The 16,745-nt window shown below is 36.2% G+C and overlaps 2 protein-coding genes across 2 annotated transcripts; one reads left to right on the top strand and one right to left on the bottom strand.

The window, feature by feature from the left end:
* Positions 1 to 4,638: 4,638 nt before the first annotated feature.
* On the top strand, positions 4,639 to 6,202 carry LOC130944970 (uncharacterized). Its single transcript, XM_057873590.1, has one exon. The coding sequence runs from the start codon at positions 5,023 to 5,025 to the stop codon at positions 6,067 to 6,069; it is 1,047 nt and encodes a 348-aa protein (XP_057729573.1). The 5' UTR covers positions 4,639 to 5,022; the 3' UTR covers positions 6,070 to 6,202.
* A 1,967-nt stretch (positions 6,203 to 8,169) lies between these two features.
* LOC130943586 (protein SAWADEE HOMEODOMAIN HOMOLOG 1-like) lies at positions 8,170 to 11,242 on the bottom strand. The gene is made up of 9 exons (XM_057871521.1): positions 10,907 to 11,242; positions 10,622 to 10,707; positions 10,492 to 10,537; positions 10,312 to 10,405; positions 9,667 to 9,730; positions 9,256 to 9,307; positions 8,995 to 9,138; positions 8,783 to 8,902; positions 8,170 to 8,695 (listed from the first exon to the last, which is right to left on the bottom strand). The coding sequence occupies exons 1-9, from the start codon at positions 10,961 to 10,963 to the stop codon at positions 8,651 to 8,653; spliced, it is 708 nt and encodes a 235-aa protein (XP_057727504.1). The 5' UTR covers positions 10,964 to 11,242; the 3' UTR covers positions 8,170 to 8,650.
* Positions 11,243 to 16,745: the final 5,503 nt, after the last annotated feature.

Raw genomic sequence — 16,745 nt, 5'->3', positions numbered from 1 at the left:
TTAGCATATCTGAATATTTATTATAGGATATTACGTCTTTATTATTTCGATTCTCTTATCACCTATAAATACTATTCTATGTTGTATCATTCTAGGCGACTTGAATACACTCAATAATACACAAATCCTTTTTCCAGTTTAGTCTCTTGTTTCTAACATGGTATCAGAGCTATGGTATCCTCCTTGAAGAGGATAAGTTGTTTTTCTTGCGTTAAAATTACCATAATTTTTGTATCTTTTTTTCTATGTCATTCTTCTTTCCCTATTGTCACTCCTTTTATGCTTTTTTCACTTCACCGACTAGCCTATTTTCTCTGTCTTGTGTTTTTTTCGAGTCAAATGATCAAACACCATTATCATCCACTACTTACCTATTCTCATGAAGAAATCATATAGTTTTCGCTCTCTTTCGGCAGTTCTGTCTGCGTTCTCTCGTGGCAGTTTCGTCTGCGTTCTCCCGTGGCAGTTCCATCTGTGTTCTCTCATAACAGTTTCATTTGTGTTATCTCGTGGCAGTACCGTCTGTATTTTCTCGTGACAATTCCGTTTGCCTTTCGTCTGTATTTTCTTGTGGCAGTTTTGTCCGCGTTTCTTTCTGGCAGTTCTGTCTGCACTTCCTTCAAATAGCGGCAGTTCCGTCTGCGCTTCCTTCAGACAAGCGACAGTTCCATCTGCGCTTCTTTCTGGCAGTTTCGTCTTCGCCCGTTTCTCCAGTTTATGCAGTTTTTTTTCTCTCTTTATTTCGTTGTTTTAAATATGTTTCAAACTCAAGTTGTCACTTGAGTTTGAGGAGGGATGTTAGAATATAATTATGATCAATTAGAATCAATTAGCATTATTTAGCATATCTGAATATTTATTATAAGATATTACGTCTTTATTATTTCGATTCTCTTAGCACCTATAAATACCGTTCTATGTTGTATCATTCTAGGCGACTTGAATACACTCAATAATACACAAATCCTTTCTCCAGTTTAGTATAGGGAGCTAATGAAATATTTGTACAATGTGTACAATGGAAGTTTAGGGAGTATTAGAGATATAATCATTAGTGTTACCTTTTCCCATCAGCTGAAGCTTTTGGGATGAGTAATATCATGACATGATATTAAAAATTCTATATCCGAAAGGTTAAAAGTTTGATTCTTGGTGAACTCCAAAATCAATTTAAATTTTTGGGATGAGTGATTTCATCCCTAGTACTTGGACTATGTCACAACAAAATCTATTAGATGGCAAAAAGAGAAAAATGTCACATCTCTAACAATTTTAGTCACCACACTGGCCATGTTTCATAAAAAAACTTATTTATTTTTCTTCTTCTCTGATAATGTTAATCAAAGGTAGCAATTTTACCTAGTTAGATTGATGTATTTATCATTTTTCAAGACTATCACAATAAAGGTCAGCACAACCAAATACATCCAGGTGTCAAAAGGAGATAAATGCTATGTCTCTAACCATTTTGGCCACCACATTGGTCATGTTTCATAAAATAGACTTGTTTATTTTTCTTTTTCTCTGATAATGTTAATTAAAGATAGCAACTTTACCCAGTTAGATTAATTCATTTACCACTTTCTAAGACTACCACAATAACGGTCAGCACAACAAAATCTATCATGTGTGAAAAAGAGAAAAATATATCATCTCTAACAATTTTAATCACCACATTGGCCATGTTTCATAAAAAAATTTGTTTATTTTTTTCTCTAATAATGTTAATCAAATGTAGCAATTTTACCTAATTAGATTGATGTATTTACCATTTTTTTAAGACTATCACAATGATGGTCAGCACAACAAAATACATTCAGGTGTCAAAAGGAGATAAATGCGACGTCTTCAACCATTCTAACCACCACATTGGCCATGTTTCATAAAAAAGATTTGTTTATTTTTCTTATTCTCTGATAATATTAATCAAAGGTATCAACTTTACCCAATTAGATTAATGCATTTACCACTTTTTAAGACTATCACAATAACGACCAGTACAACAAAATATAACAAGTGTCAAAAAGAGATAAATGTCACGTCTCTAACCATTTTAGTCACCACACTAACTATGTTTCATAAAAAAACTTGTTTATTTTTCTTCTCCTCTGATAATGTTAATCAAAGGTAGCAAGTTTACCCAGTTAGATTAATACATTTACCACTTTTTAAAACTATCACAATGACGGTTAGCATAACAAAATGCATCTAGTTGTCAAAAGGAGATAAATGCCACATCTCTAACCATTCAAGCCACTACACTGGCCATGTTTCATAACAAAGACTTATTTATTTTTCTTCTTCTCTGATAATGTTAATCAAATGTATCAACTTTACCCAATTAGATTAATGCATTTATCATTTTCTAAGACTATCACAATGATGGTCAACACAATAAAATCTATTAGGTGTCAAAAAGAGATAAATGTCACGTCTCTAACCATTTTAGTCACCACACTGGCCATGTTTCATAAAAAAACTTGTTTATTTTTCTTCTTTTCTAATAATGTTAATCAAAGGTAGCAATTTTACCTAGTTAGATTAATGCATTTACCACTTTCTAAGACTAATAAATGACAGTCAGCACAATAAAATGCATTCAAGTGTCAAAAGAAGATAAATGCCACGTCTCTAACCATTCTTGTCACCATACTAGTCATGTTTCATAAAAAAGACTTATTTATTTTTCTTCTTCTTTGTTAATGTTAATCAAAGGTCTCAACTTTATCCACTTAGATTAATGTATTTACCACTTTCTAGGACTATCACAATGATGGCCAGCATAACAAAATACATCCATGTGTCAAAAGGAGATAAATGCCACGTCTCTAACCATTTTTGTCACCACATTCGTCATGTTTCATAAAAAAGACTTGTTTATTTTTTTTCTTCTTTAATAATGTTAATAAAAGGTATAAACTTTACCCAATTAAATTAATGCATTTACCACCTTTTAAAACTATCACAATGACGGTCAGTACAACAAAATCTATCAGGTGTCAAAAAGAGATAAATGTCACGTGTCTAACCATTCTAGTCACCACACTGGCCATGTTTTATAAAAAAAAACTTATTTATTTTTCTTCTCCTCTGATAATGTTAATCAAATGTAGCAAGTTTACCCACTTAGATTAATGTATTTACCATTTTCTAAGGCTATTACAATGACGGCCAATATAACAAAATGTATTTAGGTGTTAAAAGGAGATAAATGCTACATCTCTAACCATTATAGCCACTACACTGGTCATGTTTCATTAAAAAAAAAAACTTGTTTATTTTTATTTCTCCTTTGAAAATATTAATTAAAAGTAACAACTTTACCCAATTAGATTAATATTTTTATAATTTTCTAAGATATCACAATGATGGTGGACGCAAAAAAATGTATTCAGATATTAAAATGAGATAAATACAACGTCTTTAACCATTCTAACCACTATATTAGCCATATTTTATAAAAAAAATTTGTTTTTTTTTCTTTGTTAATATTAATCAAAAGTAGTAACTTTATTCAATTAGATTAATGTATTTATTATTTTCTAAGACTATTACAATAACAAACAACACAATAAAATATATCCAAATGTCAAAAGGAGATAATGCCACGTTTTTAGCTATTTTAGCCACCGCATTGGCTTTGTCATCACATACTGCACCTATATAAATATATTTAAAAAATATGTATATTTAATATTTTTTATTTTTAGTATTGGAAGTTGTTAATGAAAATAGTAAAAAAAGATATGTTTTTTATATGATAAAAAATATATAAATAATAATAGAGATATTATTACTTGAATATTGAATATGCTGCTTAACTTACAAGGTGCGGAATAATACGGACAAGGCATAGTTTTGTAACCTTCGCCTTTTGTTGTTTAGTGATTTAAGTCGACGGTTGTGTTGGAAGATGTTTTCCTTCTCGTATGATATATGGATAAGACGGAAGAGATTTTCGCTTCTATTTTTTACCGCATCAAAAGATTTTATCCATTAATAAACAAGACACACAATTTAGCACACCACCACAGTAACAGTGAGTTCAAATCCAGGAAATTAAGCAACTCAACTAATACAATTTTGATAGAATTACATCAAACAAAGAACGATGTGCCTCAGCCTCCAAGTTGTTGCTGTTTGTTTTGGATGATGGGCCCACCAGGCCAGGTGATTTAAGTGTTATAGATCATGATTATAATAGTAAAGTAATAGAAGGTTGATAGTAAAAATTTAAGTGCAGTTAAATTTACGTGAAATTAATAGTCAAATTTACATGAAATTGATAATCGAGAGTTATTAGATAAAAATTTAATTAAATTAATTAAATTCACGTGAAGATTGGGTCACGTTAATTACACAGCTAAACGTAATAAAATTGAGTAATGGGAGTAGTGATGAGTCATGTGTGTTAAGTAAGTGTGAGTGACCACGTTCCTCTTATTTGCCATGCTTTGATTCCCGAACCCCATTTCCCAAAACAGTACACACAGACACACTACACAGATAAAACCATAATTCCCAAAAAGGGCTCACCGATATGGCAACCGACACGTGTCCGTTTCTTCCATGATCCGCAAAACCCTCACACTTCTTCTCCTCCTCCTTTTTCTTTTTCTTCGATGTCCCATCCTTCACACTCTCTTCTGTACGACCCCGCCACACCTCTGAAAATTCCCCTTACTAGGTTTTACTGTTTCAGCAACCACCACCACCACTTCAACCAAAACCGCCGCCATGCCGTGTCTGCTACTAACGCCCATAGTTTCCTATACATACCAGTAACAAAATCCCTCATTATTTGACCTTTTTTCTCTGATCCGCCGCCCCAAATTCTGCCCTTTCTTTAATCTCAGCACTCTGCTGTTTTTCCCCATTTCTTCTTGTGTCCTCTACTAGAATTAGAAACCCTAAAAATCTATTCTTTTTGAAAAAAAAAAAAACAGCTCCAGAGGAGGAGGGTGTTGTTCTGCCGAAGCGGTTGGTGCTTGGTGAGTTGGTTCGTTGTTCAAAGTGGCGAAGATGAGTTTGAGAACCGCAGAGGACGATTCTTCGTCGCCGGAGATTCATCTTCCGGCAGAGATAGACTGGCACATGCTCGACAAGTCCAAGTTCTTCTTCCTCGGCGCCGCCTTATTCTCCGGCGTGTCCGCCGCACTTTACCCCATGGTTGTCCTGAAAACTCGGCAGCAAGTTTCTTCTGCAAAATACTCGTGCCTGAACATGTCCTGCGCCATTATGCGCTACGAAGGTTTCAGAGGCTTCTACAAAGGTTTCGGAACTTCTCTGATGGGAACTATCCCAGCTCGCGCACTCTACATGGCGGCACTCGAAGTCACAAAGAGCAATGTCGGAACCGGCCTCATCGAATTGGGTTTCTCCGACACCACAGCCGCCGCCATGTCTAACGCCGCCGCAGGTGTTACCTCTGCCATGGCGGCGCAACTCGTGTGGACCCCAATCGATGTTGTGAGCCAGAGACTCATGGTTCAAGGATGCAGCAGCAGCAATGGCGGTAGCAACAACAGCATGCTGAGAAACCTCAACTCAGAGAATTACAGGAACGGCATTGATGCTTTCAGGAAGATTCTGTGTGCTGATGGAGCGAGAGGGTTCTACAGAGGATTCGGTATTTCGATATTAACATACGCGCCTTCGAATGCAGTTTGGTGGACTTCATATTCAATGGTGCATAGAGTTATATGGAGTGCATTTGGTTGTTACATGTGTGACAATAGCAGCAATAATTTTAGGCCTGACTCAAGGGCCATGCTTGGAGTGCAAGGTTTGAGTGCGGTTGTCGCAAGTGGGGTGTCGGCGATTGTCACAATGCCGCTTGACACCATCAAGACCAGGTTGCAGGTTTTGGATGCGGACGACAATGGAAGAAGGAGGCCGTTGACTTTTGGTCAAACCATAAGGAACTTGGTTAAGGAAGGTGGTCTTTTAGCTTGTTACAGAGGCTTGGCTCCAAGGTGGGCTTCAATGTCCATGTCTGCTACAACCATGATCACTACCTACGAGTTCTTGAAACGCTTGTCTACTAAGTCTCAAGAAAAATTTACTTGATTTCATTTCCTTTGCTTTTTTTTTTTCCTTTTTAGAAAAAGAAAATAAAATTGTAATAGTCTGTATGAGTTAGTTAGTCATCACCAAGATATGATGAGAGATTATTGTATATATTCAACTCTTGTGTTTTCCATTTCCTCTAATCCTACAAACTTTACCTACAAATTTGTTTAATTTCTCATCAAAATTTTATAAAAGGATTAATTTGTCTAAAAAAAATTTAAAATTAAAAACCGTTGAAAAGTACTTGTTTTTCATGTCATAGATATATATTGTTATTCTACCATTTGGTTTCTCTTTTGGTCAATTGTGATTTGTCCTTGGACTTGGCAAGTGTGTTGCAATGCTAATTACTTTAGTTTACTGAAATATTGGGACTTAAGGCTAAATTGGCTATGGCCCTTGCGTCCTTCAAAAGACGGTAAGAGTTGAGGAGACCATTGACAACAGAGACGTCAATGCAGGGTCGCGTTTAAAGGACAAAATTCGTTTATTAACCCACGACTGCCCCAAATCCACTTAAGAAACCAACACTTTTCTTTTCAAATTTAATGTGTATTCGTCCCATGTTTTGCTAGCTTATTTCATTTGTAGCTTCCTCAAATTCATTATTTTTTTATTTCGTGGTATCTTCAAATCTAACATGTCAAGACTAATCGTTGTGAATCTAAACTCTATTTAAGAATTTATTATTGACCAATATACAAAACGAAATTCAAATTTTCAATACTTACTGAAGAGACTAGTGAGTTAACTATTAGACCACTGATTAATAGAATATAAAGGTGAAAAAAAGGTTTGATACTTACAGAAATACACTCAAGACAGAGACTCATACGATTTATTATTATAGGTCATAAAATTTTCTAATATAACCACTTTCTTATTTATATGAAGCCACTTAAATCAAAGAAATGTTTAAGATTTTGTTGACGGAAGGAGTAGCATCCATAGAATGGTAAAAAAAAGGGGGTGATAATTGGTTAGAATGGGTGTATATAGTGGGAGAGAGGAATCCCACATTAATTGGCGGTGGCAAGGGAACGAGAATGGAGAGTATATGCCAATGAGGTGCATGCAAGTTCTGAATATATTGTCCTTTGTTGAATGTTGAAACCAGGTGCCCAACATTGATGAGGAAAATACCATTTTTGAATTTAACCAAACATCATGGGTAGCTGTTTTGTTTCTGCCCCTGCACTGCACCGCACCAAATAAATAAATAATTAAATTGCATTTTCTATGGACCATCGATCTGCCAAAACGGTGGGCATCATCTTCTATCTGCAACTGCAACGTCTCTTGCAAAAGCTACAATTTTTCCGAGGCCAAATTCTTGCACCTTTATGAACCCACCACATATTGCGGCGTCAGACTTTGGATAAGGTAACTATCTACCACTCAGTAAAAAATGATGGTCAAAACAAATATTTTTCAAATGGCAGTTACAATTGGTACTAACAGCATGACACTTTTGGTAAATTAGTACAATAGTACTACTTTGTACTAATAATTTAAGATGGATTAGTTTAAACATTAATATTCTTGCAAAATAATCAACTTCTATTTCTGTGGGCTACATTACACTGCATCGCTTTGTATCAATTATTGAGAATGCTAATTAAGTAATTAATATGGCTATGCTAATTATACTAATAGCATCGCCCTTAAGAATTTTCAGTTGGAAAATAATTTTCTAATGAATTTTTCATCCCCATAACAAAATTGAATCTAGATCAAGATGGGTGGGATTATTTAGTAACCAGATGAACATTGACAAAGTTCAACTGATTATTTCTCTGTATTTTCAACATGAATGCTAGAATATGAATGCTTGATTAATCAAGCACTCAACAACAATCAAGTTAGAAAAAACGTAATTAAATATACTAATTTTGGATGGAATAAACGAAAACTTAATAACTTAGCAGTCATATGATTGGTACTTTGGTAGGATATTGGATATAGAACAATCACCGTATTAGACACCATTTAAGAATACCAATTTTGTTAGAATTTGGAGAAACCTGTAATTTGATTAATTCCCAACATTTTTGTTAAATGCTATCTAGACACTAAATTAAAAAGATTATTTTTACATGTAATATTATTATAAACTTAGAATTCTTATCTTGTGCAATTTAAAAAAATAAAATAAAATTGTATCCTTATAGATGACATTTAAGACAAACCAAAAAATGACTACAATATTTTTACATATATTGAATGTTCTTATATTAGTTTAATTGGGATGAGTTCAAGAAGAAACAGTCCAGCTCGTTCACTTCCACTCGCATCTACAAGCTCAACTCAACAGTGACAGAATGTAAACAGTTTCCAACCAACTTAGTATTGGTTTGGATTGGCTTTTTTGAGTTAAAACAAAAAACAAAAGCAAAAGACATTTTTAATATTTCAAATATTTTTTAAAAAAAGCCTATTCAAATGTAAAATCGTTTTTGTCAATTAAAAAATATCTTTTTAAAAAAGATGAAAAAAATAAGTACTTTTTTCGAAAGCCAATCCAAACTGACCCTTAATAAGATATTAGTTGTCAAAAGTGAATTGGTATTTGATACACCTAAGATCTTGGTCTTCTGCAAAGTCTTCTTAACCGAACAGATTCCTGAAAATTCAAAATGTAAATTGCATTCTACTTCTATCACACACAAAATGGTGACAAACATATGCAGGAAAAAAAAAAAGTTCCCACCTCACTGTTGTCATGATCATACCGAACCAAAATCTGACACCTGCATCCTCTTATATCATGTATTCTCCTTTGGATCTCTAGAATGTGAGCATCATAGTAAATTGCTTGATCTTTCCTCTCCTGAATTCCAATTGAAACTTTCAAAGTTATAATGCAAGTTATGTTTTGTTGTAGGAACACTTTTTGGTAATCTAAAATTCAGATTAAATTACCTGGAAGCACAGCACATGGTCTCCAACATTCAGGTTGCAACATTCTGTGTTTTCCAAGGGAATAGAACGTTTCCTAACTGAATTTTTCATAGTGACCCATTCATCTTCATCACCCCCGAACCCAATAAATCTGACAAGCACTTCCTTTTAACAAAGGGCAGAGTTGTATCAGATGGCAAGATAATGTGTGTAAACTGATCAATCAAATATTAGATTTTGCAGAAGTATGCATTGAACATAATTACGACAATCATGTCTTACAGCTTCCCCATTACTGTTAAATCTGTGAGCTAGAAACGTCTCAACATCGTACCTGTAAAAATTATATTTGATATGGGCAAATTAAACTTGTGGACATTGCGTAATAGAATGAAACACTAATTGTCTCAAATATACGTGCATGTTTGTCAATACACACAGAAGATTGCAAATTGTACAAACTTAATGATACCAGTAACAAAATGTATTGAACACCAATCATTATCCATATAAATATCATTCTTTTCTTTTCAATTTCAATTTTCAGCTTGAGAAGTTCAACTGAACATTTAAAAATAAACTACCCACAAGTGGATAGGCAAGAAATTAGTTACTGGACACTGCATGATTAATGAATTGGGCCCACCACAGTTGTTAACGTCAGATTAACTGCAATACCACATATGTTCTCACCACGCTCCATCTTTGGATGACTTTGCTTCGAATTCCAATTCTGATAAGTCTCTAACAATTTCTCCTGCAAAGCAATCCTTTCAGGTACAATCTAACAATGCAAATTCATGCTTTATATTATAATTCACAGGCTGACACCAAATTTTTGTAACCACAAGCTAAGTATAACAGGTAACGACAGAAAAAGAAAAAGAATCCATATTAGCCCATAATGGGCCATGTCAAGTTTTCATATTTCCTTCATTGCTACCAATTACTTTGTCGCTTTCAGTCTCATTGTTTCCTTCTACTGAAGATCATCCTAGGATCATAAAGCAGCCTTAACATAAAAGTTTTATTAACACGTTTCACGTGAGACATTTTCTTTTGGTTTCTGGAATAGTCATAAACTTCAGGCCGGACATAATTATCAGACAAAGTCTTCCCTAAAGCAAAGAAATCCAGTGTTCAAATCACTAACATTTTAGGTAAAGCTTGCTTTAAGTCACAATCCATTTCCACTGCAACTAACCAAATTTCAGTTTTTATGAGACATTTTAAAGCAATAAAATAGTCAAAAAAAAAAAAATCTTAACAGAAACTACATCGGCTACAAGCACAAGCTACAAGCTACACTAAGAACCTTAGGCATTCAAGAGAGCTCACCTTCCTTATTACATTCAGGGTCTTTGGGAATCATCAATCCATTATTAGGGTCATCTGGTAAGTCTTGGAGCCTATCCTCAAACCAACTTTGTATCTGAAATCTCCCCCCAAAATAAAGGATTAATAAAGAAAGAAACGATATCAGAAACAAAAATTCATCAACTAAGAAAATGTGTGAACCTCAGTCCATCTAACTGCAGGTTTTCCGGCACGGCCAGCAGAGCGGCTGCACAAAACACACGACATTTTGAAACACAAATTCTTTAACTTAAGATAAAACTAAACAATAACTGAAACAAGTGAAACTCACTTGAAGGCTATAGCAAGCTTATGGCAAAACTCCTTATCCAACGATTTTTCTCTTGCCTCCCTTACCAATCTCTCCAATTTCTCAATCTGTTTGCAAATCACACATTCAAACCCAATACTCTAATCTACAGAATAGAAAACCTTGTTTCCACAATCAATGCTGTTTCTGATTCCTAATAATAACTCCACTTATCAGTAAATTCCCTTAAACTCCTATCTATTCCATCTCAAACGAGCTCAAAAGATAAAAACAAACTCAAAAATTGAATGCAAAGGATGATAATACCTCGGAATTTGTAAATCCAGAAAAGAGGGGTCGGTTGCGGGGACGCAAGCGGTCCATGAACCGAAAAACGAGTCCCTTTTTTATCAACAAAATACTAAAAACCCTAACTAATCTCTCTAAAATTTCGTTTCCTTCTTCAATGTAGCTATAAACTAAAACCCTAACTGTAGTTTAATTAGTCGGTGTCTTTATGGGCGGTTAAACCCAACAAATAGAAACAGAATCCTAACCCATCCAGAAACCCGACCCATACACCCGCCCCAAAAACCCCCTCTCCCAACGCATCTGAGCAGCTTCGAGCCTCCCTGCCGGCTGCAACTCAACGCCAGAACTCTGAAGAACTACAATGTACAATGACAGATTATGAAGTATTTTTTTTTTTTTTACATACACACTCACACATGGGCTTTTTTCTATGGGCCACAACTTCTTTTATTTGGCCCAATTTCCCTGCGTTCTCCTCATATTTTCTTCTTAATTGTTTTGGTGAAGATACAAAAGTTTTGATTGAGTGGTAATGATACGGAACAGAATTTAGAATAAGATGGAAAAATTAAAGTAAGAGATTTTTTTATTATAATTTAATTTTTTTTATGTGACAGTTAAAAAAATCACTTTGTTTTTCTTGTTTACATCTAATTTTTTTACAAAAACTCAAAAAAAATTCATTCATAAAAAACTAAAGAAAAAGTAGCTACTAAATTTTAGAAGTTTTTTATATTTTTTAGGTTTAAAATTTTAACTCATAAATTTACTAAAATAAAAAAGGATCAAATTATAATTTGGCCTAAAACAAACAAAACAAAATAAAATAAAATAAACATAAAATAAGTCTTAAAATAAATACTAAAAGTGATGTTTATTTGATTCAACTTGACTAATGAGAGTCTTCAATATAACTTGTAAATAATAAGATGTTTGGTTTTTCATAATCGTTAACCATTGTCTTGTCCAATTCTTGATGCATTTCCTAAACAAATGATTTAGTCATGTTTACAAAACCTTCTTTTATTTTCTTAGTTGTTGCTTTTGTAATTGGACTAATTGGCATATGACGGAGACGAGTTTCTGAGATGGGGCTTGATGAAGAGTTTCATGCAGATGACACTTTTGAGACTTCTTCACATACTCCATTGCATCCTTTATGACGGTTGGCCAGTAATATTCAGCTCTGACGATTTTCTGAATCAACGATTTTCTCCTATATGATGGCCACAATATATTTTATGAATCTCCTGCAACACGTATGGTGCGTGAAATTGTGATCACTACACAACTTTGCACAACTAACCAGCAAGTGTACTGGGTCGTCCAAGTAATACCTTGCGTGAGCAAGGGTCGATCCCACGGAGATTGTCGGTATGAAGCAAGCTATGGTCACCTTGTAAATCTTAGTCAGGCAAACTCAAATGGGTATAGTGATATACGAATAAAGCATAAAGATAAAGATAGAGGTACTTATGTAATTCATTGGTAGGAACTTCAGATAAGCGTATGAAGATGCCTTCCCTTCCGTCTCTCTGCTTTCCTACTGTCTTCATCCAATCCTTCTTACTCCTTTCCATGGCAAGCTTGTGTAGGGTTTCACCGTTGTCAATGGCTACCTCCCATCCTCTCAGTGAAAACGATTGCAAATGCTCTATCACAGCACGCGGAATTCAGCTATCGGTTCTCGGTCAGGCCGGAATAAAATCCATCGATTCTTTTGCGTCTGTCACTAACGCCCCGCCTGCTAGGAGTTTGAAGCATGTCACAGTCATTCAATCATTGAATCCTACTCAGAATACCACAGACAAGGTTAGACCTTCCGGATTCTCTTGAATGCCGCCATCAGTTCTTGCCTATACCACGAAGATTCCGGTTAAAGAATCCAAGAGATAAACACTAGAGCCTCGTTTGCTTGTAGAACAAGAGTGGTTGTCAGTCACTTTGTTCATTAGTGAGAATGATGATGAGCGTCACATAATCATCACATTCATCATGTTCTTGGGTGCAAATGAATATCTTGGACAAAGAACAAGCGGAATTGAATAGAAGAACAATAGTAATTGCATTAATACTCGAGGTACAGCAGAGCTCCACACCTTAATCTATGGTGTGTAGAAACTCCACCGTTGAAAATACATAAGTGATAGTGTGATCATTGGTTTCGGCCCCAGAGAGGGAACCAGAAGAACCAAGATGAAAATACAATAGTAAGAGGTCCTATTTATAAGAAACTAGTAGCCTAGGGTGTACAGAGATGAGTAAATGACATAAAAATCCACTTCCGGGCCCACTTGGTGTGTGCTTGGGCTGAGCAATGAAGCAATTTCGTGTAGAGACTCTTCTTGGAGTTAAACGCCAGCTTTTATGCCAGTTTGGGCGTTTAACTCCCATTTAGGTGCCAGTTCCGGCGTTTAACGCTGGAATTTCTGTAGGTGACTTTGAACGCCGGTTTGGGCCATCAAATCTTGGGCAAAGTATGGACTATCATATATTGCTGGAAAGCCCAGGATGTCTACTTTCCAACGTCGTTGAGAGCGCGCCAATTGGACTTCTGTAGCTCCAGAAAATCCACTTCGAGTGCAGGGAGGTCAGAATCCAACAGCATCTGCAGTCCTTTTGAGTCTCTGGATCAGATTTTTGTTCAGATCCCTCAATTTCAGCCAGAAAATACCTGAAATCACAGAAAAACACACAAACTCATAGTAAAGTCCAGAAAAGTGAATTTTAACTAAAAACTAATAAAAATATACTAAGAACTTAACTAAAACTACTAAAAACATACTAAAAACAATGCCAAAAAGGGTACAAATTATCCGCTCATCACAACACCAAACTTAAATTGTTGCTTGTCCTCAAGCAACTGAAAATCAAATAAGATAAAAAGAAGAGAATATACTATAGACTCCAAATTATCAATGAAACTTAGCTCCAAATTAGATGAGCGGGACTAGTAGCTTTTTGCCTCCAAACAGTTTTGGCATCTCACTTTATCCTCTGAGGTTCAGAATGATTGGCTTCTTTAGGAACTCAGAATCCAGATAGTGTTATTGATTCTCTTAGTTAAGTATGATGATTCTTGAACACAGCTACTTATTGAGTCTTGGCCGTGGCCCAAAGCACTCTGTCTTCCAGTATTACCACCGGATACATACATGCCACAGACACATAATTGGGTGAACCTTTTCAGATTGTGACTCAGCTTTGCTAGAGTCCCCAATTAGAGGTGTCCAGGGTTCTTAAGCACACTCTTTTTGCCTTGGATCACAACTTTATTTCTTTCTTTTTCTTTCTTTTTCTCTTTCTCTTTTTTTTTTTCGTTTTTCTCCTTCTTTTTTTTTTTTTGTATTCACTGCTTTTTCTTGCTTCAAGAATCATTTTTATGATTTTTCAGATCCTCAGTAACATGTCTCCTTTTTCATCATTCCTTCAAGAGCCAACAATTTTAACATTCATGAACAACAAATTCAAAAGACATATGCACTGTTCAAGCATACATTCAGAAAACAAAAAGTATTGTCACCACATCAAATTAATTAAGCTAGTTTTAAAGATGAATTCGAAATCCTGTACTTCTTGTTCTTTTGTAATAAAAACATTTTTCATTTAAGAAAGGTGATGGATTCATAGGACATTCATAACTTTAAGGCATAGACACTAAGACACTAATGATCACAAGACACAAACATGGATAAACATAAGCACTAAAATTCGAAAAACAGAAAATAAAGAACAAGGAGATTAAAGAACGGGTCCACCTTAGTGATGGCGGCTCTTTCTTCCTCTTGAAGATCCTATGGAGTGCTTGAGCTCCTCAATGTCTCTTCCTTGTCTTTGTTGCTCCTCTCTCATGATTCTTTGATCTTCTCTAATTTGATGGAGGATGATGGAGTGTTCTTGATGCTCCACCCTTAGTTGTCCCATGTTGGAACTCAACTCTCCTAGGGAGGTGTTTAGTTGCTTCCAATAGTTTTGTGGAGGAAAGTACATCCCTTGAGGCATCTCAGGGATCTCATGATGAGTGGGGTCTCTTGTGTGCTCCATCCTTTTCTTAGTGATGGGCTTGTCTTCATCAATGGGGATGTCTCCCTCTATGTCAACTCCTACTGAATAACAGAGGTGACAAATGAGATGAGGAAAGGCTAACCTTGCCAAGGTAGAGGACTTGTCCGCCACCTTGTAGAGTTCTTGGGCTATAACCTCATGAACCTCTATTTCTTCTCCAATCATGATGCTATGGATCATGATAGCCCGGTCTATGGTAACTTCGGACCGGTTGCTAGTGGGAATGATTGAGCGTTGTATAAACTCTAACCATCCTCTAGCCACGGGCTTGAGGTCATGCCTTCTCAATTGAACCGGCTTTCCTCTTGAATCTCTCTTCCATTGGGCGCCCTCTTCACATATGACTGTGAGGACTTGGTCCAACCTTTGATCAAAGTTGACCCTTCTAGTGTAAGGATGTTCATCTTCTTGCATCATAGGCAAGTTGAACGCCAACCTCACATTCTCCGGACTAAAATCCAAGTATTTCCCCCGAACCATAGTAAGATAATTCTTTGGATTTGGGTTCACACTTTGGTCATGGTTCTTGGTGATCCATGCATTGGCATAGAACTCTTGAACCATCAAGATTCCGACTTGTTGAATGGGGTTGGTAAGGACTTCCCAACCTCTTCTTCGGATCTCATGTCGGATCTCCGGATATTCACCCTTTTTGAGTGAAAAAGGGACCTCGGGGATCACCTTCTTCAAGGCCACAACTTCGTAGAAGTGGTCTTGATGCACCCTTGAGATGAATCTCTCCATCTCCCATGACTCGGAGGTGGAAGTTTTTGCCTTCCCTTTCCTCTTTCTAGAGGTTTCTCCGGCCTTGGATGCCATAAATGGTTATGGAAAAACGAAAAAGCAACGCTTTTACCACACCAAACTTAAAATGTTTGCTCGTCCTCGAGCAAAAGAAGAAAGAAGAGAGTAGAAGAAGAAGAAATGAGGAGAAAGGGAATGGCTTTGTATTCGGCCAAGGGGAGAGATATGGTGTTTAAGGTGTGTGAAAATGAAGGAGTGAAGGAGGGTTTATATAGGAGAGAGGGAGAGGGATGTTCGGCCATTTGAGGGTGGGTTTGGGTGGGGAAGTGGTTTGAATTTGAATGGTGGGGTAGGTGGGGTTTTATGAAGGATGGATGTGAGTGGTGAAGAGAAAGAAGGGATTTGATAGGTGAGGGGTTTTTTTGGGGAAGAGGTGTTGAGGTGATTGGTGAAGAAGAGAGAGAGTGGTAGGGTATGTGGGGATCCTGTGGGATCCACATATCCTGAGGTGTCAAGAAAAAGTCATCCCTGCACCAAATGGCATGCAAAATCACGTTTTGTGCCTTTTCTGGCGTTAAACGCCGGGCTGGTGCCCATTCCTGGCGTTTAACGCCAGGTTCTTGCCCTTTTCTGGCGTTTAACGCCAGTCTGGTGCCCCTTTCTGGCGTTAAACGCCCAGAATGGTGCCAGACTGGGCGTTAAACGCCCAACAGCTAACCTCACTGGCGTTTAAACGCCAGTAGGTGCGTCCTCTAGGGTGTGCTGTTTTTCTTCCTGTTTTTCATTCTGTTTTTACTTTTTTCATTAATTTTGTGACTTCTTATGATCATCAACCTACAAAAGACATAAAATAACAAAAGAAAATAGTTAATTATAAAACATTGGGTTGCCTCCCAACAAGCGCTTCTTTAATGTCATTAGCTTGACAGAGGACTCTCATGGAGCCTCACAGATACTTAGAGCCATGTTGGGACCTCCCAACACCAAACTTAGAGTTTGAATGTGGGGGTTCAACACCAAACTTAGAGTTTGGTTGTGGCCTCCC

The sequence above is a fragment of the Arachis stenosperma genome, chromosome 8 (assembly GCF_014773155.1).
Source record: "Arachis stenosperma cultivar V10309 chromosome 8, arast.V10309.gnm1.PFL2, whole genome shotgun sequence".
Taxonomy (NCBI): Eukaryota; Viridiplantae; Streptophyta; class Magnoliopsida; order Fabales; family Fabaceae; genus Arachis; species Arachis stenosperma.
Note: the sequence above shows the minus strand (reverse complement) of the source record. Positions and strands in the feature narration are given on the sequence as shown.